The 26724-nt window shown below is 43.7% G+C and overlaps 3 protein-coding genes across 3 annotated transcripts; 2 read left to right on the forward strand and 1 right to left on the reverse strand.

The window, feature by feature from the left end:
• Positions 1 to 8815: 8815 nt before the first annotated feature.
• GKN2 (gastrokine 2) lies at positions 8816 to 12596 on the reverse strand. The gene is made up of 6 exons (XM_074164090.1): positions 12582 to 12596; positions 11462 to 11515; positions 10866 to 10997; positions 10215 to 10325; positions 9286 to 9439; positions 8816 to 8907 (listed from the first exon to the last, which is right to left on the reverse strand). Exons 1-6 carry the CDS (start codon positions 12594 to 12596, stop codon positions 8816 to 8818), a joined length of 558 nt encoding a protein of 185 aa, XP_074020191.1.
• Positions 12597 to 16281: 3685 nt separating this feature from the next.
• On the forward strand, positions 16282 to 20142 carry LOC141475645 (gastrokine-1-like). The gene is made up of 6 exons (XM_074164091.1): positions 16282 to 16293; positions 17661 to 17714; positions 18370 to 18495; positions 18924 to 19031; positions 19200 to 19341; positions 20066 to 20142. The coding sequence occupies exons 1-6, from the start codon at positions 16282 to 16284 to the stop codon at positions 20140 to 20142; spliced, it is 519 nt and encodes a 172-aa protein (XP_074020192.1).
• A 1077-nt stretch (positions 20143 to 21219) lies between these two features.
• Positions 21220 to 26410, forward strand: LOC141475646 (gastrokine-1-like). The gene is made up of 8 exons (XM_074164092.1): positions 21220 to 21226; positions 21870 to 21879; positions 22154 to 22220; positions 22815 to 22872; positions 23316 to 23452; positions 23671 to 23781; positions 25233 to 25371; positions 26292 to 26410. Exons 1-8 carry the CDS (start codon positions 21220 to 21222, stop codon positions 26408 to 26410), a joined length of 648 nt encoding a protein of 215 aa, XP_074020193.1.
• Positions 26411 to 26724: the final 314 nt, after the last annotated feature.

Here is a 26724-nt window from a genome sequence, read left to right on the forward strand (position 1 = left end):
GTTTCTAAAATTCATACTGGGCAAAGCTGAAATCCTTTTCAAAAGCTGTGTAAATGCAGGGATTTCAGTTGAAGGCTGCTCTCTAATCAGGACACCACACACGTATATGTCATTTCAGGGAAGTAGGAGAGCGATGCAAGCTAATGCACACTAGCAACCAGCACAGCATGTGAGATGAAGTTTTCCAAAATACAGGGATGAAATTATTATGAAAATGTTCCACAATGGTCTCTGTCAGGAGATAGCTGTGGCATGAGGTAACTGTTGGGTGTGATATGGGAGATAAAGAAGAGTGTGACACTGACAGTGTGATGAGCTTGCAATGGAATAACTAAAATTAGTTTCCACTCCTGCATCTGCCTACGTCCGTATTCCTGTACGCCTCGGTTCATGGCTGCTCTGGATTTCCTTCCCATAAAAGGGCTGTTCCCAGCAGCTCTCTATTCTGATTTCAGATGTCACTGGAAAATGAAAAGATAGTATTTAGTGAAAGAGTGGGGAGAGAGAAGTGTGGCAATGCATGACAGCCTGTGCGATTGAGAAAAAGAAAAGAAAACAGGGAGAAGAAGGAAAGTCACTGTGCAGCCATGAGGGCAGGTAAATACTTAAACTCTATCACACAACCTTCTTCTGACCCAGAGGCAACATGAAATGCACATCAATAGCTTTATATGGGAAGCCAGCGGCGCCTCTTCTTCATCAGCTATTTCCAGGCAAGTGAAAAAGATGGGTGACATATGAATGAGCAGGGCACAAAAACTACCTGCACTACGATGGGCAATTCCCTTTCCTCTCTCCTTTTTTCCTGCTGAGGTGACAGAAGCTCTAGGAAGGGCATCCACCAGGGTGCATTTGCACTACTGCAACCTGGTCTCAGCTGCGGGTCGTTGGCCGTGCGGCAGTACAGATAAATAATGATAAGGAGAGGTTTTCAAGCCAGTGCAAAGCCTGAGCAACTGAAACAGAAAGAAAAGAGCTGGAAATAGCTGGACATTGCCTTCCTGTCAGTGTCCTGTCAGTCACGTGCAGCAAATTCACTGCAAGCTCATGGCCTCCTCATTCCTGTGAGCCCCAGCTCCGTGTGCTCATTCCCCAAGCAGTTATTCGGAAGAGCTGTCATTTTCTAGTGGCATTGGGTTGGCTTTTTATTTCATTGGGAAATTTCTAGCACGCTCTCAAGTACATAGCTCAGTCCTGCAGTCAAAGAAGGAGACACAGAAAATTCTTAGATCCTTACATGAGGAAAGGAAAGCAGGCCCTTGCTTTTGCATCTGCTTCTGTACATTTCACCATTTAACCTTTCTTTTTTCCTGCCAGGCCTCAAAATGAACTAACACAGGCGATAAAAATGCTTATATTTAGCACAAGTATTTCCAGGAGTAGTAAGCTTAATATTTGCTTATATCATTTATGGGATAGGAGATGTCTCAAGAAATCTATTGATTTTTCCCCACTCCCATTATCTTGGTATATCACAGAATCACAGAATCTTCTTGGTTGGAAGGGAACTTTGAGATCATCGATCATATGCCTCTATGCAGATGCAGGCTCCAATATTAAAAGGTCATTTAAAATTTAGTACCCTTAAAGGTCACACAATTTATTAATTCAGTCTGACAATTCAAACCCAGGACATGGTCAAAAAAAAATCAATTACTATTTGAGTTCTTCACATGGCAAGTGATTGCAGTGGGATGCAGCAATCAGCAGACCAGCAGGGTAGGCACGCTGTTAATACCAGGAGTTTTGACTCTGCAGGCTTCTTATCACACTTGCTTCACAGAACAGGGTAACAGAAAAAGGTCAAGAGAAAGTTTTAATTTTACATTTTTGAAATTCCTTCTCTCATCATCTCGTTATTTTATGCAGCTTTGGTATTCATGCGGGTGTTAAACTTCAGGCAACTCTCTGAGCAGCTTCAGTGACACTGACAAAAGCAAGACTGTGAAAAAAAACTTTAGAAAAATCTCCAGAATTGTTCCTCTTTCTTTGTCAGCTATGTCCAAGTGGGCTGTTTGAGGAATATCATTCTTTTCCTTAATGAGAACTCCATTTAAATACTCCCACAACCTTAAAAGAACAAAGTTCTTGGGAACCATTACTAAATGTGTCTTGTCCTTAGTTCATAAAACTATGGATTCTTAATCTTGAACAATGGGATGGAAGAAAACAGGCTCTGTTCTCCAGAAACTATGTTGTTGACAATTTTGATTAATAGCTTGCAATTATTTAATTGACAACTTGAGTATTAAGCCGAGATGGAATATTTTCTGGCAGCGTTAGTTGATGTCTCAGCAGGAGATGGTAATTACAAAGCCAACAGCTTGCAATCAACAAAACATGAGGAAAAATTAGATGAGTCTGTCTAGTATTTGCTCTATTTATTTGATGTTAGAGTTGGGATCAAAAAAGGAAAGCAAGTTGCATGTAACAGTAGAAGAGACTGATTCAGTAAAAAATACGGTTTAAGTACGGCCTTAAGAATGCAAAAATTAAAATCTGATAGTTTCTGTAACTTGATAATTGGAATTATACTGGATAAATTAGGGCTGTCAGGAGCCTCCCTCATTTTGTTTGTCATGCAACTGAACATAAAATTTTGTCTTTTCTACCTCTTTCTAAGGGAAACTGTATCGAACTTCTCATTAATTTTGGCTTTGACTGCAGCAAAAATTCCAAATACTGTCTGCCTCTCTTAGTCTGGCTTCTGCAACTTCATTCTTTAGGATGATGATGATACAGATGTACTGGTTGGCATAACTGAGGAATTTGACCAAATGCTGTTAATATCTCGCTTCACAAGGAAACCGCTGAATTCTCCTCACCTGAAAAGTCTCACATATACACAAGACCAACAAACCGAAGGACTCACTGTTCCCCAAATTGAACTGGCACGTCAAAAATGTGACTTCATCTTGGCAGCTTTAAAAAAAAATAATCACAATAAGCAGGGAAAAGGGGAGCGCGTAGCTCACAGCTCTGTGCAAATATCCTTCCAGCCAGGAAAGCTTCCAGCTTTCTGATGAGCTCCCACATCACTTTGAGACCGTTCAACGGCAGCGTGTGCGTACAGAGACTACTCTCCCTCAGGTACCATTGACACTGTATGAAACACGTGGGAGGCTCAGGATGGTGAAAATACATTTCAGCTGGGGAATGTTTAAGCAATCTCCCACTTTTTAGACTCTCTGTCGTTCTTGTGCTGTAGTTGGCTCCTTCACAGCTGCTGAGCACCTGTAAGCTATGCATGAACACTCCCCTATCTGAGGATCCCACCCCTCCAGTAGCTCCTCACTTTTCCTTAGCAAGACCCCCCCTTTTCGGATTGCAGCTGGGGGAGTCTCCAACGTGCTCTAAATCATGCTGCACATCTCCCAGGTTTTCTCAGCGCGGCTTGGCAGATCGGAGTGTCTTGTGAAGCGCGGATGGCAGCTTATCTCATTGAGAGCACGGAACAAGCCCCTCGCAGTCCCTGGTGTTAAAGGGCTCGACTTATCTGGAATGAGTGGCAGAGTGCCCTGGCTCAGCTCTCACTCTATTGCACCCAGGGACATTGCTTAATGTGCTGCTGTCAAACACCTCCCTGTGTGCTCGGGGCAACTTTCTGAATCGGGGAGCTTCTTTAGGTGAAAACAGTCTCTGCTTCCTATCACGGGGATGGAAAAGGTTGTTGGCTACGGCTGTTGGCTCAAGCCTTAACATCCTTAGGTCTCAATTTCAACATATTTTTAAAACTGTAACTTTCCTTATGTGACTGTCTGTATAGCGGTGCCAGCAGAAGAAGGGGGAAACTCCCCAGCGGATGGCATCGTGACTATCATGGTATGTGTGGGAAGGGTGGCTGTGTCCCACCTGGGAACTGCTGGGCAGTATTTACAGCCTGACGACAGCCAGAGGCTGTAGCTCACAGGACAGCCCAGGCTATAAAGGTCACCATCTGATCACAAGAACCCACTCAGGGAAACTCATTGTACTGCTTTACTTGTCTACCCTCCTTGATATCCCAACATCAGCGCTCATCCTAGTCCCAGCAAGGCAGGGGTGTGGGGCTCCCCCCTTACCTCTGCTCACGGTCAGTGTGTGACTGCCCTTTGCCAGATTTGTCTTTCCTCCGTTGCCACATCCCTTTTCTGGAAGAGAAAAGATTTCACTCATTCATATTAGATCTTGTGAATCTTTGCTACTTCTGTTCCCAGAACGTCTTCAAATCTTTCAATAATAAACCTCATAAGGCAAATGCAATGCCTCAGTAGACAATGGAATATATCTGCATCTATTAAAGAGAAAAAAAAATTACCAATGTCAAGGGTTCAAAAAAGAGTTCTTTTAGTCACCAAATGGGGCATAACTACACGTGAAAACAAATCTCCCAAAGGTTTGGAAGCCGGAAAGAATTCTAATCCTCTGCATCCTGACTCAGCTTTTACCTCCTGGGGAACAGGCCTCAGGCTGTCAGCGATTTATTTTACTTTATTTTGAGTTATGGTTCGCTCCCAATCAGTGTTTGCACCTGCCTCACGGCAGCAAGATCGCACTTGGTAACAACCCTGGATTCAGTTTGCAGTAAGAAGGTAACTCGCTGAGGTTACCATTTGCCATCTAGTGGTCAATGGCAATCCCACCGGGTGCTCAGCTCAAGTACAAGGCAGACACGTACCACCGGGACCGCACTCTAGGCCTTGGAAAATCTGGTACGCCTCACTGGCCAAGACATTTACTTATTTTACACAAGTAAATGTGAAAAAGGCAGCCCACCACCTCTCCGGAAAATAATTTAAAATCTGAGTATTCAAGATTTGGCGCCTGGATTCAAACCGAGCACGTACTTTCCCGGTCCTGGGATGCGTCCTCTTCTCTCCTTGCACACGGATCTTGCCCTGCTGTTCAGTGCTCGACCACAGCAATTCGCTCCCGAGCGCTTGGTGCTCATAGAGACACGCTCAAGAGGCAAGGTTTTGTCTTCTAAAACTAAGGCACGATCTGGCAAAGGCGTCACACCTCGACCTCGGGAAACAGTCTTGTACACCCAGAAATTTGAGGGGGCGCCGGGGAGAGGTTCTTGGCGGGATGGGTTCGGTGGTCAGAAGCTCTTGGATTACTGCCCAGCGCAGGTGACCGGATAAATCGGTGTCCTTGGCACTGAGGGACCACTGAGGCTTCCTGCCCACTGATATGTACAAGGATCAAGAAAGGTTAATTGCAGCAGAGCTGGAGATGTGACTGGAATGTGTGCTAATTCTGCCCTCCCCAAATGCTTGACATAATTTAGCTGCCTGTCAGTGCGCATCCAATGATACCCCAGCCTGCCTGATACCAGACGTGCCTTTAAACACCTTTCAGGCATTTAAAAAAAGCTGGGAGCAAATAATCAGCATTATTTTGATATCCGGCCGAGGATAAATAGTGCTTTAACTTACAAAAGCGGCCAGTGCACACGCACACAGATACTCACTCAGGCACACCCAGACGCCCTCCCAATGGGCTCTCCTCCACACAAAATAAATTCCCCACCTTTTATAGAACAAGCCGAGCTGAGAAGCGAGCTCAACTTCCAAAATGTGTCTATTACTTGGATGGAGAGCACCTCTTGGAAAGAGCAGGTAACGCTCAACATACTGAGAGTCACATCCTGATACTCTCTTCCTCTCTACACTCCTGCCGCCACTATCTCTTCAGGGTCTAAGCTTGTGCACTGGCTCCTTTCTTCAGGTTTGTGACAGAGCTGGGCTCCAGCCCTGGTAGGATCACCACAGCCCAGCCCCTCTCCTGAAGCAGATCCACCAGTTGCCTCTGCTACTTTCACAGTCTTGCGCTTAAGGCTCCGAAGCCTCATGGACAGTCCACTCTGCACATTAACTGGAGGCAGCTGTTAGGAGGACAAGTTCTCTCTGCTTTGTTGACTGTGACCATGTCTCTCTCTCCCAGTGTTTCTGAGAACGGTTGCTGGCTGCTCTCCACTTAGGAAGTGGCTGCAATCCTCTGCGGGTCCCTCCTGTGGACATCAGTGGGAATTTCCCAACCGTTCCAGTGGGAAATCTCATGGATCTCAAGGTAAAAAGATCCTTACCAAGAGACGACCCATAAAGCTACTGACACCCAACAAGCTCTATGACCGTAGAAGCTTCATGTCACACAGAACACGTGTCTAAGCTAAGTGATAAACGAAAGGAAAACTACCTATTCCCTTCACATCGTGAACATTCAGTCCAGACCCTTTGCTGACACAGTGTGGATTTGATGATGGGAAACATTTTAGAAAAGACTGCAAACAGTTATTTAAGGCAACAGACAGACCACATCTTCAGGGACACTTTACCTGTTCTTGCCACTTTTTACTTCCTTGGTCTTTCCCTCTAGTCCAGGAGTAACATCTGTCACCTTGCAAGATAAGAGAAACAGATGAATTACAGTCTAAGACAGGTACCTAAAACGTATGGTAAACTGAGGCACAGTCAGCAAAGAACGAAACAGCACTGGCCAACTCACCCAGTAAGTACAACATCAAAAGCCTTTCTCCTGCATAGGGCCTGCTGTTCTTCAGAGCTGCCTACATTCCTGCCTGTTCTGTAGTTAGTTACCAAACTCAGAATCCATTTCTTTTGCTCTGCAGCTACTTCTAGCATGATCTTTGAAATCAGGGATATGTTGGTGATACCAACAGGCCCAGGCTCCAGGTCTGGAAATTCAGAGGTGTAACATGCCCTTCCCTGTGCTCATGTGAAAACAGAGCACCCCCTGAAAGCAGGGGCAAGGAGAAGGTGGGCACATGGCTCGTGCTATATAATTCTTCTCGTGCTTCCTTTTCTCTTTGGTGTGAGCTGCACCCCAAAAGGCACAGCAACGTCACAAGAGATTTGCCTCCAGGGTGCTCCATCCAGAAGAGGTTCCTCTCAGCCGTGCACCTTGTGCTGTGGGAGTAGATGGAGAGCTGAAGCATGATTTATCAAACAATAAACACAGCAGGCAAAGCACAAACATATTGCTAACAGGCCCCACTGATATTATGAGTCTGTGAACAAAAATAAAAGCTAGAAACAATCTTCTTCCATGTTTGAGTACACGAAGGGCAGAAACACTACCTCCCCCAGCTCAAACAAAATTAAAGGGCAGATAAGAAGGCGTTGAGGCTTGTTTCAGAGTTCTTTGTGGAACTATTTGCTCTTGTATTGAGTACAGATCTACCCAGCTTGTAACACCCCCTTCAAAACTAGTAGGCAGGGAACACTAAAACACTTTACATGTGTATGCAACACTTTCCACACAAAAATCATACAACCTCAAATATCCTTGTAATTTAAATTTAATTCCCTCAAACCACAGAAAGGGGTGTTTCTAAGCCATCGGTGAAGCCTGAAGAGCCGGACTGAGTTCCTGCCTTGGTCATGGACAATTTCCGTAACAGTCCAACCACACAGACTTGGTTGTTCTTCGGTTTCCTATTGACAGTATCAAGGCAGCAATTCATCCCTCATTTTGACCACTCAGAACAGTCCCCATCATCTGTAAGCAACTACGCAAGAGGAGAACAGGACTCCCTGCCCATGAGTAATGCTTTTTATCCCTGTGTCCGTGGAAGAGTCCAGCCAGCATCTTTTATACCCATGCAGAGCTGCTCAGCTGTTTTATTCAGATCTCACTCATGTCTCAGAACACTGTTCCATTAATAAATGAACATAGAACACAGCGGGTTGCTTTAAACTCACGAATTCTGATTAAATTGATAACAAGGGGATGAGAGTCTCAAAGGACCATTCTTACACTGCACACACAGTAAAAGTTCAGATTCATCTATATGGCAATTAGACAGAAAACCAGATTGCACTGACTAAGTATTTGAAATCACTTTGAATGAAACAATAATCTTAGAACAACAAGTCTCAGCTTTGTTTGTACATCTAGTCTGCCAGCTGAAGCTCTACCAGTTTCTTCCTTTGGCATCTACTTCAGTCTCTGGTCTTGAAACTTTCACTGGAGAGTTGATGTCAGGTCAGCATCCCTAAAGAAAGAATCCAAAGATGTATAAAGCCTGAGATAATTAAGGCAGTTATTTTCTAGATTTTGAAGAGCTTGGCTGACTTGGTCCAGGGGAGGGGCTTGCCATGACTTCTGTGTCCTCTAACAGAAGAATACACAAAGAAAGGCTTGAGACGTGACAGTGGTCATTTGGAAACTAGATTAGGGCTTCCACTGAGTTTTGAAAGTCTTGAAACAACCGCCTCTCCAGATACTGCAACCACAAAAGCTTTGACAGTCACAACCCACATGAGGACTCTTGCCCAGCAGTGCTCTCAAAGGGGGCTTGGAGGTGTTTCACATGCCCCACGCATCAGCCAAACAAACATCACAACTACAACTCCCACTTTCCCATCCCATCAGTGAGCTCTGCTTCAACATACAGCACCAAGGCTGCCTCATATTGTATTTTTATCAGCTCCTGACTCAAACTACTCTCCAGCGTCTGCGGGGCACTCAGCAAGTGGTCACAGCGTTTTTTACATTGGCACGGTGTGAATGGGTCATCTTATTCCAGGTTATGAACTTTTTAGGACTGGGACAGTCTCCTCTGACTGGGTTTGAGAAATTCCCAGAAGAAAAAGATCTCTGACCCACTTTATTTCCGTTCTGTTTTCTGATGAAGAAAAAAGACAAAGCATTTTAATTTCTGCATTATTTTTATTTTTATATCACAGGTTTGTTGCACTCAAAGCTTAGGAGAGGCAAGCTGAGTCTAACACCAAGTTTTGTTCCAGTTGGAGAACATGGTACCACCACAAAAGCATGCAAAGAATCAAGCCATTTCCATACAGCACAGTTGTCAATATCCAGGCTGATTGATTCTTTCACAGATTTTAATGCCCAAAATGCTTGGAATTCCTGCACTGGCACAGCCATGAACATTTGGTAGTGCTAAAAGAAACAAGAAAATTAAGATATTAGCAGTGACAAGACCCCCGTATCTACAAGTCTGTTAAATGCACAAATCTCAATCCCCCATTATGGTTCTATCCCCTGGTCCTGTTGGTCTCAGTGGATGCCGTGTAGAACTTCAGTGGTGTAACTCAAAGGGGGAAATGTCTCCACAGCTTTCAATCACCTTTGTGCTCCTCCTTTCCCTTAGGTACAGCAGGCAGCGTGCTGGCACACAGTAGGTGCCTTGTGGGACCTCTTTCAAACAGGGAAATATGTTCCTGCCTCAAATGTACCATGTGGACTTAGTGCTTAAAGGACAGAAAGGTACTTATGCACTGTAACAGAAGCATAATTAGCTTAAATTGAGTAACTTACGTTCAGTCTTTGCAAGGTGGTAGAGAGGCAGACCTGTGCAGAGTTGTTCAATGTATTTACCGTAGATAACCCAGTCTCTCATATGCCCAAATCTGGAATGGCCAGATTGAAACTGTACCCACACATTATTTGGAGAGTATACTGTGTTCATAGCCTGAAAAGAAAATGTTAGACATCATCAGTAACGTAGCTTTGGTTTCATTCTACTAGGACACCCTTTCAGAAAATCCCAAAGCCTGACATCACCTTCCTTTGACTCACACAAAGCATTAGCTACAGAAGCTGCATCTTTTTAAAGAAAACAAAGATTTTCAATCTATTCAAAGTTCACTAGACACTAATTCTGTCAACACAGCAAACCTGAGCTGGTTTACTACCATAATAAGCTTTGTTAACGTGCAGTCAGTTTTGCTGAAAACGCCCTACTGTTAGGCTGTCAGAAGTTGGTTCAGAACTCAAGTCCATCTCCAGGCAACACTTCCAGTCACCTTCAGGAAACTTTCGCCCGAAACAGAAAAGTCAAAGTCTGGTCAAAGGAAATGGATTTCTAAATTCTGGTCTGCAAACAGAATTATTTCAAGTTATGTCAAGCTCAACACATCAGCAGGACAATGAAAAAAGAAAAAGCCTGCCTGAACTCGTATTGCGATCACCCCAAACCAGTCAAATTACACCACTTCAAGGACATGTGATTGTCCACTATAAAACTGCAGGGGGGAGTCATGATTGCTCGTTATCTTACAATAATGTTCTATATGATTTTCCCTTGAAGTTCTGTCTTGTCAGATCTGCTTCATCATTGCTAACACAGCAAAAGACATTCCTAAGAACAGCCCTTCTTAAAGTCAGATTGGAGGGCTCCTGTCACACCACGCAACTCCTGTACAGCAGCCTTTCTCGTACACCGTATGGGTTTCCTACAAAGTCACCTGTCTCTCAAAAGCCAGACGTCCCATTTCTTCCAGATCTGGGATGTATTCCTTATCTATTTTCATGATAAAGCAGGCATTTCGTGAAAATAACCTTGTTGCAATATATCCCTGTGATTAAAAAAAAACATAGTTAATTAATTAATTAATTGAAAATGCCACCACAAATATTAGTTGGTTCTCCCTACCATCTTTAGGACAACCTAGAAGCAACACCAAGTGGCTACACAGGTCACTACTGCAGAATGACTCTGCACTGACACTGTCCCCTTTGGGGAATGGAGCAGCCTGCCCACACTGGTGTCTGTCCATAGGACTGGAAGGACTTTTTATGACAAACTTCTGTGGCACGTGCTATACGGGAGCGATGGCTGCCCATTGTCAAGTCTGACCTCACTGAGGTCAATGACATTCTGCTCACTTTCATCAACCACCACCATGGGTTTCATTACCAGTCTTTGAAAATGCACCATTGCATGGGTGAAAGAAAGAGAGGAAAGGTGAAAGAGAGAGGTGAAACCTAAGAGGTGATGAGAGTCTTCAAAGAAACAGCATTTCACTACAACTCATAGTGACAATACATTAAAACAGTTTCCGAGTTTAAAAACTTCCTTAGAGATTAAGTCTTGGCAGATCCTTAGATTTACTTACATGCAGGTAGTCAAAAATGGTATCAGAGGAGTACACGCCAGAACGGACATGGACATCAACAATGTGCTTGTCATTGTCAATAGTCATAGTTCCAGTAACATAGTCATTTTGAGGTTCTTGCAGGGCATAGGTCTATGGTAAAAAACACAAAATCATTGTTCATCATCTGGCTGGCACCACGTGCAATATAAAGAAATGCTTTCTCTCAAATAAACAAACATGATTGTTTACGTAAACTCTAAATCCCTTAACAGCCATCTCACAGCCTCAGGAGGCCCTTGAGGTGGAGATAAACCATGCAAGAGTGAGTCAGGCTGAGAAAGGAGGGGACAGGCCCTCGCTGCAGCCCAAGGAAAAACAACGTGGGGCACCTCCGTCATTATGTCTGGCAGCAGATAGCAACAGGCTCCGGATTTTAGTTTGAGCTCTGGGGACCTAAGCCCCCCCAAATTCCTTGTTACCATACAGGTGCACACAGGTGCCTCTTTGACTTATGCTTCTTCTGTGTTTTCCTTCCTACTATATTCACCCCTTGCCCAGGAATCTCATGCATTTCCAAGGAGCACCTGCACTATGAGGCTTCTCAGTCTATTTACCTCCAATGCAGATGTCTGAGTCCAAAAGACTCCCAGCAAAACGAGGACGGCAGCCTGTAAAAGGAATAAGCATTCTCACTCAGCAGAAACACCAGGCAGTGCCATAAAAAACGCCAAACTGTTCCTGAACCGAGGGAAGCAGCTGTAGCATCAGATTGAAAAATTACCCACTTAACACATGTATTAGTTGAAAACAATTATGACTCCTTGTTGTAAAATTCTTGCATTTAGGCTCTCTTTTGCCTGTAACTGAAGAAGCAGAACGAGAACTTAACCATTGCATGTTTTTGTATTTTTCAAGTCACACTCCTTGATACCGTGTTACTTCTTGATGTGTCTCTACAAATGTAATTATTAAATCAAAACTAAATCCCCCATTCTGAACTGCAATCCAAGTTCTGCACTCTTTGCTCAAATGATGCTTCCACTGACTCCCTGGGGATTACTGCACACCCAAGAAATGCAAGTATCCCACTGAACAACCCACAGAAACAATACACAGATCATATTAGTCCCAGTACTGTACCACTTACTCGAGCATCTTTTTCTCTATCCCTTTGCTTTTAAAAAGAAGGAACTTTCAGAGTTCAATAAAAATGGATATACTCACAAATCTGTTCATTTTTCTTTCAGATAAGAACAAGAGGCTGCAGAAAATAAGAATGCAAAAACACCCCAGAGACCTTCAACTTTTATATCGTGCTGGAGGTGTGGGCAACAATTGACAGAATTTTTCTTCATGACTCGAACAAGTCCATATCTACATGCCACACTGTGGTAAGCCTCATATCTGAATTTTGGGTTGGCACAGATAACCTGACCTCGATAGGTTAAAAGCACTCGCTAAGTCAGCTTTTGAAAAATCAATCACTCTGCAAATGGCTATTATTTATTGGTTTACACTCAAGAGGAGTTCACACTCTTGTTGTTTCTATTTTTTAAATGTTTTAAATATTTAACGGGGTATTGTCCAGAATTAAATGTCATCAGGAATAACTCTACTATTCAATCTGCATTTTGTCTTCCGAAATATAATCCCTAACAGCCTGACAGTGTACAGACAAATCCTGGAAAGAAATACCTATGTCATGGTGGGCTATGTGCCAGCTACTGGACAGACCGATTCTTCAGCCATTTCTTCTGATTCATGCACGAACACCTAACAAGAAGCAGTGTTATATCAACTAACTTTAAACAAAACTCTATAAAGGCACGATACAACATTTTGCTCAAGAACAACGTGACGTGAGCTGTTGGGTTGTAATTTCCAACCCCTTAAGACTCTTGTGCAAAAGAAGTCCAATACACTATCAACCGAGCACGTCGGAATTCAGGCGATCTCTTAGAGCCTGGTCATGCCGATGCTGGGTGCCAATAAATCTGTCGTGGTTTGGGTTGGGCTGGCCACTAAAATGAATGACAGATGCTCTCTTTAACCTCTCTCCCCTTTAACCTCACATCCCTCTTCAGGGAAGGGAGACAGAGTAAGAGAGAGCAAGAGAGAGGGAGACTTATGAGTTGAAAAGAAACTAAAGAAATATTATTAATAAAAAGAAAATATAACAATATTAATAGGAAAACAATTAAATATATGCAATATATGCAAAACCATATCAAGCTCCCAGGATGATCACGTCACAGGTAGGCACTGGGCAAGTCCCAGACTGGACTCAGCAATGGACAGGAGCTGAACTCAGGAACTGGATTCAGGAACGCACAGATCAGGATCAAAGGCAGAAGAACAGAGTCCTCCTCGGCCACTGGCCATTGACGAAAGAGGGTGACCCCTTTGATCGCTCAGCTTTTATACAGAGCATGATGCAGATGGGATGGAATACCCCCTAGGTCGGTTCTGGGTCACCTCTCCTGTCCACTCCTCCCCGCAGGGGTGACCCCTCCATGCTTTTCTCCTCTTGACCCTCCAACTCGGTCCATAAGTTTACTGACCCTGGTTGTTAGAGGAATAAGTATAAGCAAGAGCCTCTCTGCCTACCATTCCCTGGGATTCGCTATAAACGTCAGGCTACCTGCTAGAAGCAGACACTGTTTGAAAAATATGCCATTAATTTCAGAGAGTGCAGTTAGTTAGAAGAGACTTAACTGAGAAGTAAAATTAAGTACAGGAAACTTAATTTCTCTGTTATTTTCATAAGGCCAAGTATTTTCAAATAAATTGTGATTTACCTTGATGAAACATGATTAAGTTACAGCATTCCTATTAATCTATGTAAGTAGAATTTCCAGAAGAATTTGACCCATTATTTGGCACTGTAATATGCTAAAAATCATTTTAGTGAAAGAGTCCTGAACATCAAATGAAAAGAATAATTGTACAATTTCAGTTCAAGTCTGGTTACCAAACATGACTTTCAACACATAAGGGAAAGGGTTTAAATCAAGTTAAGGTGAGATTATACTATCATAACAAAGCCTCCTGGTGACTCACGGGGTTTTTCCCCAGGTACTTTTCATAAATATTTACTTTATCAGGGAGTGAACAGGTAGTGGGAGAAAAGTAAAGAATGAAGGAACACCTCAAAAAATCAACAAAATTCTCAGTACTTCCATTTGCGTCCAGCTGGGCATGTCACACACTAGATAAAGATGAGGTGCGCATTCTAGAAAAATCTCCGTAGCAAAGGACAGGTCAGGCAGAATTAATCACATTCTGCAGTTAAATAATAAATCAAGCTTTAGGGATGAATCCAGAAATCAATTCAGCATTTTTTGCAAGGCAGTACCACCTAGAAAAATGTGAAAAAACCCAAATGTGTGCACAAAATGAAACATTAGTTTGAGAATAGGGTTAAAAGTGGAACACCTCTTAGCCTGGACAGTTTGCTGCACAGTGGTACAAGAATCTAGGACGGAAACAGACTGCCTTGAGCAGAGCTTTAACAATGAGACCAAGAGAGGCCTGTCCTGGAAACAGAACAGAGTCTTACACAGTAAGAGCACCCCTCCCTGCCCTTTTTCCTGGCTACTACTATTGTAATTAGTTCTGTAAGCTATTCTCCATGTCAAATGCTCCAGCTGTGTGTGTTTGCCATACCAACTGCTCCGGTAATCAGAAGGTGATGGAAGATTTGGAGATTAAGGCTTCCAAGGGTGACGCATTACTGTAAGGGCCAAATTGGCTACGGCTGTTGGAAGGCATGGACCAAACTGATTTCCAACTCATTGCTGATGACACCAGAGGGGTCAGTCAGCGTTATACAGTGCAGTTTCTCGGTGCCTTTCCTGAGAACTACTTGATTAGTTAAATTGCCAGAGACTACGAGAGGATTTTGTGACACACAAAATAAGACTTTGATGTGTATTTGGGATCTCGGAGGCTACGGACATACCCGTCTCCATCTGGCATCCACAAACGCGTCCCATTAGAAGAGCTGTGCATTTTTTCCCTCAGTAATTCATTACTTTCATTCACCGTGTTTTACACCTCGTGCAAACTGCAAAGTGGGTGCAAAACAGATGGACCCCAGAGCTCTCCGCTCCCAGTGCTGGCAGACTGGCTGCACTCACACAGTCCCAGCAAGGCATCAGGGAGTAGGGGAATGACAGAGTGGGGCCCTGACGGGTGTAAATGAGAATTGGGCTTCGCTTTCTCAGCTACAGTCTGATTCCCTGGCTTTTCCGCTAACACCTGACCCAACGATCCTCGGCACCTGGGCACAATGGAGACCTCCTTCAAACAAGAGACACGAGTTAATGATGACACTGAGTCCCCATCAAGCCATTCTGGCAACCAAAAGGAAACTTCAGTGTGCAGACTCAAACTGAGCTACCGTAAAGGGCACAATTAGCAAACAGAGGGACTGACAGAGCTGCTGGTAAATATGAAGCACTTTTGGAGGAGGAAAACGAGCCCCTCTGACAGCGCTGCTTCTGTAACAGCCACAGCTGAGAAACACATCCAAATTCTCTGAGGCTACACATATCTCTCTCTCTGTTTATTGAACAGCAATGGACAATATTGCCCGGTAAAGAGACTCGGACATTTTTACTGGCCAATTCAAAACCCTAAACGTTTTGCAAGGTTTCTGCAGCAAACAAGGCAAATCGGCTCTTATGCCATGGCTCTCTGTATAATTCCCAAATTCAGAGAAATACGAAAATCTGCTTTCTTAATACTTGACATAAAATGCCCATTGTTACTGCTCCTCCCTTCGTCATTCCTTGTTGTTTCTAGTTTATGGTCCCTTTCTAGAATTAGCCCTTAGTCCGTCATCAGGTACTACGTCTGTGAAGAGGCTCTGTGAAGATACAGAGGCCGTGCCTGAAGCCTGGCAAGCAGATCCTGACTGAACGAGCTCAGAAAGGAAGGTTAACAGAACAACTCAGTAATTTCGATGATTTAGAACCAACATCATGATTTCTGGGGACAGACCTAACATATTTAACACTGCAAAATTACCACCTTCATTGATTCAAAAGGTGGTATCAGCTACAGATAAAATATGAGGCTGAGTCCTTTGCCACGTAGGCACAAAGTGTTGCTACAATTTTTATTAGGTGTCTATTTTTCTAGTTCTGGTTTTGGGTTGGTTTTTTTTTGTCATTTAAGAGTTGCTAGAAAATATATTTAAGTTACCATAACAAGTTTTCTTTCATCTTCCCGTGTGTAATGACTTCAATCAAGCTGGTATCAAAGCCTCCTCTTATCAGAGCATTTCCCCAGGAAACTCGTCACGATTCTGTGAACACAGGGCATGTGCCAATAAGGTAAACCCATTTTAAGATTTAACTTTGGGATATTACTGTATAAAAAGTAAGAGTACACATCAATTACCTGCAGATCTTGCCTCGCCTGCATCAAAATGAAGCTCACTGTAAGTATATTTATCACTTTCTCATAAAACTTTAAAGGTTAGACAGGTTTAAAATTATTTTGAGTCTTTCTTGGCATCTAGTGAACTACTACTGTTTTGTGTAGGGATTACAGAGTAAAAATGCCAAATGTGTCGGGACTGCATGGGTGAAATTTCACTTTCGGCACTGGCTTTGCTCCACAGACCTACTCAAATGTGGAGGAGAGAAGTGCTCTGGTACAAGGGCGAGAAGCACATGTGAAATGTTGGAAGGGCAATATCCTTTCCTTCACAACTCCGATGCAAGTCAGCAGTCTCAGCAAGTGACATAAAGTTGCGGCAGAGCTGTCTGATGGGAGTGTAGGACAGGAACCATGAGACGAGAGACTCCAAGTGCACGGCTGCAAAGCCAGGGGGGTATTTACAGCAGCCTGAAATTCTTCCAGGAAAACTTCCAAAATGCTAGTGCTAAATGCTCTGAGTCACACTTTGGTCTTCCTCATAAAAAGCCTCCTCTGAAGGAGATGAAATTTGTGACAGCTTCAACATAAGAGGCATTGTCTCCAAGAGAATAATTGTTCACAGTAAGTATTATTGCAAAAGAATTTATCATCATAACAGTATCAAACCTTTCAAAAATAATACAGCAGTAGTTTTGACAAATTTGAGCCACAGCAACAATGTGAAACAGTATTTTTTTATAAAGGAATAACAATGTGCTTAACATTGCATTTCTTTGAACAAAAATGATTGTGCCTCCCCTTATACTATAAGCCCTGTGTTCAGAGGCAGGAGATCTGCTGTGAGGATGGTCAAGTCCCATCTCTGCCCTGTTCCAAGTACAGAGCTGTCCTGTGCACCCACAGTCTAACTCTTCTCAAAGCTGCACGCACACATCTGCTCCATGTCTGATACACCCCATCCCTGGAGGGATTCAACCCAACACTGGATGGGGCTTTGAGCCACCTGATTACTGGGAGGGGTCCCTGCCCATGGCAGGGATGTGGAACAAGAGAACATTTAAGGTCCCTTCCAAACCAAACCATTCTATGATTCTATGAAATCAAAAGCTCAGGGTGAAAAGTTCAATCTTTAAACAAGATATTTCAGACCACCTTTTTCCAAGGAGTTTACTGAACCAGGGCAGGGCATATTTTACCTGTTCAAAGTATTCTGATGAGGTTAACAGTAATTTATATCAAGTGGTGATCTGATGTAAGCTCATTAACAAAAAATATTCTCATATTTAAATACTATTCAGCTAGATCCCACTTCAGAAAAGTGCTAAGCATGTACACAAATTTAAACTACAAGTCAAATTAATTTAATTTCATGCAAGATGAGCAGTGCAATGGTAAAGTGCTGTGAATTTCAAATGTTCATTTCAGATTGTGATTGCTTCTCTTCTTGGAGTTTTCCTGGCTTCAGCTCTTGCCAACATGGTAAGTACAGAGCTACATGTAACTAGAAACGGCTGCCATAAGAGCTAGTGTCTTTAGCCTCTGAGAAACACATTTCAGAAAAAAAAGCTGCATCTAAAGCCTGACACATAGCAGGAACTGCATTTTTCTTATATCAAAGACAATATTTCAGTCCTTGATATATAAAGGGAAAAAGACAGTTGCTAGATATGAAATCAACAAAGTCTGTCTTGAGATTAGCATAAACACTTGTGAAAGCGAGTGTGTGGAGGGAAACAAATATTACCATGAAGGATCTGACACAAAATACAGTGAAATACTTCAAGTAACCCTCTGCCTGCAGTTGCTGCTGGGGAAAGAAAATAAAGAACTTTTTTACTTTTCCTAGATATTTTTCTTGCAAGCTTGATGCTGAATGTAATGTGACAGCGTGTCTGTCTTCCTAAGGTGGATGCTTCAGACACGTGAAAACCAGGGCTGGATAAAGCCTGCATGTAAGGCTTGACACAACACTAATGGCTTCCCAGCCTTCCCTCTAAGGCCAGAAGGCAGCTCCCCTTCAAGCAGGTCTCCAAGAGCAACCATTTCCCAAGACCTGGTCACTACAGCCACTGCTTTATTGAGCCAAACCCACAAAGCCAAACCCTCACCTCCTTTCATCTTTCTCAAAAATCAGAACGGCAAGAACAACGCGCAGGGGCACCACGGTGAGCACTCACACCGCTCTCTCACTGACACCGGGGTCAGCACCCACTCAAAGGAGGGCTCGGAGGACTGGAAATCTGTCTGGGACGTCACGACTGTAAGTGGCCGCCACCATGGCTTGAACAAATGGGAAAATGACCAAAAGCCTTTTGAAAAACACCTAAGCCTCAACAAAATTTAACAACATTTTACAGGAGATGCTGAAGAACGGCCCCATTTCACCATTGTATGGTTTCCGCTGCACTGATGCTTTCGGCAGTGGATTCCTTCCCCTGACCCAAGCACGACAGCGTATCATACACGTGGCATTACTGGAGAAGGCAGTTTACCTTTTCCCAAAGTCCCTTGTCAGCCTCTATTATACATTCACATGGACAACACAATTGAAAAAACCACTATTTTCCTTCCCTGTCGTCATTTGGACTGTAGAAAGCCTTTTTTTTCTAACCAGTTCTTCTCTCTGGCAATCCGCTTATCTTCCACTGTGTATTGCTTGCAACAAAAAGTTTTTTTTTATTTCAACAGGGCTACGTAGCAACCAAGGTATTTTCAAAACACACCTGCATCATTGCTAACATGGACAAGAGGTTTTGGCTCGATAAACCCTTTCCCGCACCACCTCAAGGACACCAGGTAGGACGGTGAAGGACAGTGCTGAGAGAGCAAATCATTTGCCTGTGAGAAGTACTCGCTCCTGACGCACAGAGAGGAGAAAAGGCTCCAAGAACTGACGACAAGTTCCTCAGCAGGGCTTTGGTTTCTCTGAACGTTGTTTTCTGGGTTTCTCTCTTTGATGCTTAGGGACCGAGTCTTCACCAACTTCCACCCAGACTGAACCGCTTCATTATCTCTAGGAACAGACTCCAAAGCTTGCGCCCGTACGGAAAACAGATTCAAGCTCTGTGCCGAGGAATTCCCTCTTACCTTGCTTACCCTACTGCTGGTGAGAGCACTACTAACAGTGTCTGGGATATAAAATCATAGAATCATAGAATGGTTAGAGTTTGAAGGGACCTTAAAGACCATTCAGTGTCACCAGAGCAGGTTGCTCAAAGCCCCGTCCAGCCTGGCCTTGAACCCCTCCAGGGATGGGGCAGCCACAGCTTCTCTGGGCAACCTGGGCCAGGGTCACACCACCCTCACAGCAAAGAAGTTCTTCCTAGTGTCTAATCAACATCTCCCCTCTTTCAAGATTAACAAGATTATGAATAAGGATGAAAAAGATTCAAGTGAAGATGAGCAAGTTAATTATTGGAATCTTCTGTTTTTCTATGACTTCTATAAATCAGCGAGCGTGTATGTTAGGGAAGAAGTGGGTCTGTCGCTCCTCTGCAGACCACTTGGAGACCAGGCTTTTTTCAGGAATGTTCTGAGCTCTCGCTGTTGACACAAGCCTGAATTTTTTAGGCAACTTCATGCATATACAATACCCAGGTACCACGGGTACCACCACAGCGCGATACTGAGATTCACTACCCCATTTGCAGCTTAGATTTGTCTAAAACGTTTGCACTATCAGTTGCTTCCAGTCTATGTTTAGAAAGATGCAGCTCATTTTTCAAATGGCATTTCCTGGTCCATTTCCAACATTATGTTGGAAGAATTTCAGCCAAACTGTTCTCTTATTTCCTCGGTCCAAATCTAATCAGTTTTTTCTTTCCTTTCAGGATCAAACTTCTTAAAGCAAGATGTTGCCTGTTTGAAAGTTAAGATTAATGAACTGCCTGTCTATTACTGTGATTGATTATTCCGGATGAAGTACCGAGGAAGAAAATTCACAGACCCGTGTACCCAGAAACAAGGGGTTTTCTCCTTCACAATCTTCTCTTGATCACATTTTCAGTCACTTCTCTGTCCCTTCTTCTGCTCTGTCTGGAGACGATAATCTCTCAGTAAAATTTGCCATCAACCTCTGTTGGTCTGCGCCCTGTTTTTAATGAAGCCATTCCAAAGAGAAGGCGCTAAACTGGTGTTCTTGCAAAATCCCAGGTTTGGCATTCAAACCCCAGCCTGTACAATTTCCCGGTCACGTTTCACATGCTGCCTTAAGCAGTTTTTCATCACCACTTAAAGCAAATGATGCTATCCCTACTGCATAACCGTATTTAAGAGACTATGGTCTGAAGTCCAAATTCACAGAAGGATGCATATCTGAGTTATTTTTATTTTAACTTCTTATTAACATACTAAGAGTTACAATGTTTTCTGTCAAAAATAAGACACAACAGGGCCAAGTACAAAGAGACAGATGTACTATTGCTCTCGTCAACCCGGAAATCAAGCTGCAAGTAACAAAACAAGTGCATTAAATGCAGTTTGGAGTTGACTACTGATGGTACTAAACTATGTTTGAAAAATGTTTAACACAGGAAGCAAAAAAGCATACCCTGACCCATCAAAAGCGCAGTTTGGAATTTCAAGAATCAAAGCAGAGTTAGGACAACACGAAGGCAAAATGGCTGGGAGTAGTTCCTTCATCTAAGACGATCACATCAGTTATTCCATCTGTCTGGAAAATACCAGACCTTCACCTTCCTGCCTGGCTCAGAGGCCCTGTTGTTGGAGTTTGAAAGGAGTTGCTCCAAGGGACACTTTACCCATCCAGGAGCAACCAAGGGTCACTCTAAATAAAGGACGCAGCAGCCTGTTCGGTTCAGGAAAACGGTTCCGGCGTCTTGAATAGTGAACTGACATTGAAACCAAAGCTCAGCACGAGGGGGCAATTCCTGTCAGGCCACCAAGGAGTTTTCTCCACGTTTTTTTTCTGTTTGGTTCCCCCCCGGCCCCCATCCTCTGTCCCCAGCGGCGCCACAAGCGGGCGATGGCGGGTGCGATCGCCCTTAGGGCCCACACACAGGCCGACGTTTTTCACAGAAATCCATACAAGCTTGTACAGAACCAAGAATATAACCAGCGTTTGGCATAACGGTATGTATCCAAAGCGTCCCTTTGGACTTGCAGACTCGACTCAATGAATCTGAGACCAGATTTAGTTTAATATTGCACTTGCAGCACTGCTCAGAAGTGACTTTTCTATATTAAAATACCCTACTTTTATTAAGAGCGTGCTGGATTCCAGTTGAAAAGTAGTTTTGCAGTCTTTACCTGCCACAGACTCGGGTTGCACACAGAAAGAAAAGACCAACTTGACACAAAGACCAAGTACTCAAAAACCTCCCTAACTGAATGATCACTTCTTTCAGTAAGTAGTTGCTGAGGCAAGGAGGGGAAAAAGGGTTCTTGCCACCTAAAAGAACAAAGGGGCAGCCACAGACCCGCAGGTGTATGTCACATTTCAGCTTGAACTGCCTATTTATTGTAAAACGATTTTCAGTGGCAATGGGGTATTTGGGCCAAATATTTTGGTGGGCCCTGTGGTTACATGGTAACATACAGTACATTTTGGAAAGTACACAGGCTCTTATTTCTTTTGTGTTTGGTCTACCATAAGGCTTTTCTTTTAAACCCCAGGCTATCTCCGGTCTGAAGTTTGATGTGAACTTTCCAAAGCAATTAGTACATGTCAGAAGATTGCTAGAAAGCATGATTAATTTTTCACGGCAAATGGATTCTTATCTGATAATCAATCATCAGACTCTGGAAGGTCAAAATTTGCAGAAGTACAATCCCCGTATTTATGAAGTAGTTTCAGCAGGAAATACTTTTCAGTGACAGGCAGACAGGGATGCAAATGACAAAATAATTTTATGGCAACACTTCACCGTTCCACACCTCATTCTGAAAACGTATATAAGGTGGAGGGTTCACCTTGTTCGTTCTACCTGCACCGGCATCAGCTCTGCAGTCAAGATGAAGCTCACTGTGAGTATGCATGCTTTGCTTTCCTTAGAAACTAAAACTTTGATTCAAACCGGTTGCCTTTCTCTCTCAGAAGTGCCTAGGTGTGTCTATAGCAAAAAGGTGTTCTCTGGGGAGTTTTTCCTCCTCCAGAGTGAGCAGTTCAGACTCTATTGACCTAATCAGATGAAGAGGTAAGGATTCTTTTAAAGGCTTAGCTATCCATTAGTCCATCTTCAGGAAGCCTGATCCAGGTCCTTTTTTGTCAACGCTCTCGCGAAACCAGAGCATTGCACTGATGGATCAACCGCTTCCTTGTAATGCCGAACCAGAAGAAACTTACATTCCTTCTCCCCGTCCCTGTAAAGGGTCTGTCTCAGAAGGGACTTCAGAGTCGGCTCTTAAAAAAGCAACCTCCTACGTGTCTAGTTTGCACTATTCTAGCGTAAAGCAAGGATGACTCACTTTAGGTGACTAGGGTAATTCCAATATGAAAGCAAAAAAGGATGCAAGGAGTACACTCCAACACCACATCGGGAAAAAGGCACTGGTTTTCTCACAACCAGATTTAGTCAGCCAGGTCTGCAGTTACAATTGTGTTTTTGATTTTCATTTCAGATTGTGGCTACCGTCCTTCTTGGACTCTTGCTGACTCCAGCCCTTGCTGAATACGTGAGTATAGGGACCAAGCTACGCACACGTTGCTGCTGTTGCTGGATTCCCTCCTTTCTGAATTCTCCTTGCTTCTTTCCCCATCCCTTTGGACCACAGGAATCTAAAGCTTCCTTCGTGCATAAAACTCTAAAACCACCAGGAGACATTTGTAAGATACAGAAATTATTCATTGAATCTATTACAAAGATTCTTACGGCTACTCCAGAATGCCACAGCCGTATTTTGTTGTCATTTTGACAACACGGTGGTCACTGGAGGCGCTCCCTGTGGGCCGCGTTCATTCTTATTTATTCAGCAATTTTCTGAAGCTCTGGGGAGATAACTGAGTCTAACTTGAAAGTCTGAATGTGTTCTTTAATTTTGTTCTCTAGCCCCAGCAAACGGGTGGAATTGATATCGTAGGCGGAGGTCAAATAATAGATGGAGGTCAGCTCACAGGTGGAGGCCAGCAGATCGTAACCAAGCAATTCCCCATTGTTGGAGGCTTCCAAATCATCACCATCAACAGGTACTTGCGTGTGGCAACTATCGAGCAGAGGAGCAACCAGGGGTCATGGAAAACCGTTTGGAACTACAACCTGGTGAGTGGCGAGGAGCGTGCGTTTCAGAAAATGTGCAAGGCGACAAGCTCCGTTAAAGCTGAGCAAAATACAGGACTTGTTTCTTTTTTCTTACCACTTTGAGACCAAGTTCTGGGGTCAAAATTATCTGCATTCCTTACTTTTTTAAATACAGGTGTTATTCCAATCTCAATTACTGGAAAACCGAGTCCCTTATTGTCCATAACTTTATTTTGCAGGGCTACGTTGCAAGCAAGGTGCAGTCACAGGGAACCTGCTACGTTTCCGTAATGAACAGAAATGTGATACCTCGCTTTGATTCCCTGCTCTTCCTGGCTGAGCAGAGCATGGTAAGATGAAAAAGGAGCAGTTACTTGCAAAGTTGTACGGCCGTGCAAAGTAAACGGATGTCAGAAGCACTGTTATTTTCAGAGGCTTTTAAACCCACAGATTATTTAAAAGCCATTTAGATCACACCGTTGATTATCAAGTTTCATATTGCTTATGATTGTGTTGGGTCAATGGTTGGTCTCGATGGTCTTAAAGGTCCCTTCCGACCTAGACAATTCTGTGATTCTGTGAAGGATTGGAGGAGGGTTTTCCTGTTTTTTCTGAGGCTGCAGATCACGTAGATGATTTTGATAACGTTTTCAAAGGTTTCTTAGATGGACTGCTTTTTAACACTCGTTTATGCTTAAAGATTTTAGATTTTTGGCATGGTACTCTTCATCATCTCACAGACTTTGAAGGCTAATGATCCCATTTTTTTTTGAAGGCAGCTCTAGTTGAGGAAGAACACATAATCCAGTAATGAGAGAAAAGTTTCAATAAGATTTCAAGCTTTCCAAACTTTTTCAAAACAACTAGGCACCCTACAAGCCCACAGAATTAGCAGCGACATCTTAAAAATGATCTTGGCATTCAGCTTACTAACCTTTTGTAGATACTGCCTTCTCTGGAAGTCTGAGAACTGAGTCCTTCTAAAACTCCTGGCTACGTGTGTCTTTGCCCTGGAGTTCTTCAAGCTGTTTCGTAACCGTGCTTTTTCTTTCTTGAGAGGATGAGATTTTCACAAGTAGCAGGGTTTAGTTATTCTGAACAGACTTCACATGGCTTCAGAATTTGCCATGGGAATGGTTTTTCAAAAGAAAGAGAGTAGGTGCATCAACTCCCCCCTTCTCCCACCTACGTTTTCTCTGAGGAAGTTTAGCTCTGCGGGTTGCTAAGAAACAGTCTGAAACCTTCAATGGCATTCATTATTTTTGGATAGTAATAGCCATAAATAGTTCTGAGACATTTCAATACAAAATGGCGTTTTTCATTTCGGAACATTGCTTTGCAGGGGCTATTGTTCAGGCCTCCATTTTCCTTTGGGGCCCAAGACGGCACCTCTATAGTCCACAGCCGTTCCCCCATATTAATTGTCTGAGCCCCAAGAGGAATCCTGCGGCTGTAGCTGAATAAGGAGAGGTACAAACCAGCAGGAAAATACAGGCATCCAGACACCAGAGCACTCAAGTAGGAGACGAGAGGTGAAATTCATTGGAAACAAAGCACTCTGGAGCAGTTCAGAAAAACCTGTCCCACTGAAACCCTCAGAGTTCTCCAAGAGGTCATGAGCACCACCTGCAAATAGCTTTAGTGTGAATGGATCTGCCCAGAGTTGCTACTGCCCTCTTTGCTTCCCGTTTGAGACGGCTGAACAAAGAGACTTCCAAGTTACAACCTGAGCGCGGGAATATGCATAGCATCGAGCGGATCGAGGCACTGATCTTGCTGAATGATGTTATTTGATGTTTAGGGCCTGAAAGGTCAAGGACAACCTACAAAGCAGATCACACTTGTCGTCAAGAACGCCGTCCGTGACCTCACCTCTTACGGAACAGACATCGTCACTATGTGCAGAGGACTCACAACCTACCTGACTTACGAAGTTTACGGTGAGTGCAAGTAAATTATGTCTGTAACCAACCAGGCGTTTTTTTCCCCTTGGGGAATAACACACAAACGCTGCTCTTCCAACTGGAGACGGGCACAAATCAAGAACCTGGGGAGTTGCAGAAATGGTGCAGTGTCTCTGCAGGCCAGCACTGGAACAGGGTTGAGTCACAACCTCCATAAATGATCTCATCCAAACCCTTCCTGCTCCCGTCAGTAAAGTTTAAGGAGGCTTAAGCTTTGACCCAGAATGTTGCAGATCGACCTCCCCTGTAATGCCAAGGTAAAGAAAAAGGGTGGTCCTAAGAACCCCTCTCCTTCCCTTCAGAGATTGCCCCTAAGTTTACCGGGGAATCCCAACAAACACTGGGGTTTGATAATACTAAGGCAAATTGCTTCATTCCCGGTAGGTTTGTCAGAGGTGGAAGCATCACTTTACCCAGGAGTTTAATGACCTGCGCTGCACAGGATTCTCCAGGCATGTCAAAGCCTGACAGGGCGTATGAACTCGCACTAGCATAACCGTACAGTGCACAGCAATATATACTGACAGAACAGAGTGTAATAGTGCCCCTCTCTACTGCAAAACCAAAAGAATACGGACTCGGTTTGACTCAGAGGAGTTAATCCTGAAGCACCAGCAAAGTACTCTGAGCCTCACTGCAAGCTGATTGCCTGCCAGCCCTGTCCTGAGAAAGGTGCTCTTCAGATCAGGCATAGCACGTTGCATCCTGACACAGCAGCGTTTCCACCTGCTCGCTGCGTGCTTTGCTGATTGCTTTGGTACTCGAGATGGCTCAGTTTGATTCCAAATGCAAGTGCAACGTGCCAGGTGTTATGGGCTGCCGCTGAATGCAAAGACCACTTTGCACCATCTTAGGTATGACCTCACGGTGTTTTTTTCCTTTTCTTGTTTTTAAAGGACCGCAAAATACATACAATTACGGAACATGCACTATACTTGATGTCCTGCGACTTGTGGACCTTAAGTATTGTCTGTCAAACAGCAAGGGCGTGGTCAACGGCTACCAACCTTTCTGAGCCAAGCACGGACGCCCAAGAGCTGCTGCACAAAGCCAACCCCAGTGCTGTTCTTCCCTGGCATCTCCTCTTTCGAGAGATTCCTTCTTGACGCTTCAGATGCTGAAACAGATCAATTGGCAACCGGATCTTTCAATTAAAGACCTTTAGCATGGATTAACTCTGGCTACTTTCTCATTACTCTACCCCTTTCTCCCCTGTGAGCGCATCCAGAACAATAATTTGGTTGCATCTCTTCTACGCCTTGTCAGCCCTTTGAACGCTCTTTTAAAAGACTGCTCTTAACGCAGGGCACACCCATAGAGGTGGGCAGG

This window comes from Numenius arquata, chromosome 26 (genome assembly GCF_964106895.1).
Source record: "Numenius arquata chromosome 26, bNumArq3.hap1.1, whole genome shotgun sequence".
NCBI classification, from domain to species: Eukaryota; Metazoa; Chordata; class Aves; order Charadriiformes; family Scolopacidae; genus Numenius; species Numenius arquata.

Coding starts and splice junctions, on each gene's coding strand:
- GKN2 (XM_074164090.1), bottom strand. Junction 10,326..10,865: donor CCATTTTTGACTACCTGCAT/GTAAGTAAATCT, acceptor TTTTAATCACAG/GGATATATTGCAACAAGGTT. Junction 8,908..9,285: donor CCACCTTGCAAAGACTGAAC/GTAAGTTACTCA, acceptor TGTTTCTTTTAG/CACTACCAAATGTTCATGGC.
- LOC141475646 (XM_074164092.1), top strand. Junction 22,221..22,814: donor CAGTCAAGATGAAGCTCACT/GTGAGTATGCAT, acceptor TTTTCATTTCAG/ATTGTGGCTACCGTCCTTCT. Junction 23,453..23,670: donor CCGTTTGGAACTACAACCTG/GTGAGTGGCGAG, acceptor TTTATTTTGCAG/GGCTACGTTGCAAGCAAGGT.
- LOC141475645 (XM_074164091.1), top strand. Junction 18,496..18,923: donor CTGTCTGGGACGTCACGACT/GTAAGTGGCCGC, acceptor TTATTTCAACAG/GGCTACGTAGCAACCAAGGT. Junction 19,342..20,065: donor CCTTGCTTACCCTACTGCTG/GTGAGAGCACTA, acceptor CTTTCCTTTCAG/GATCAAACTTCTTAAAGCAA.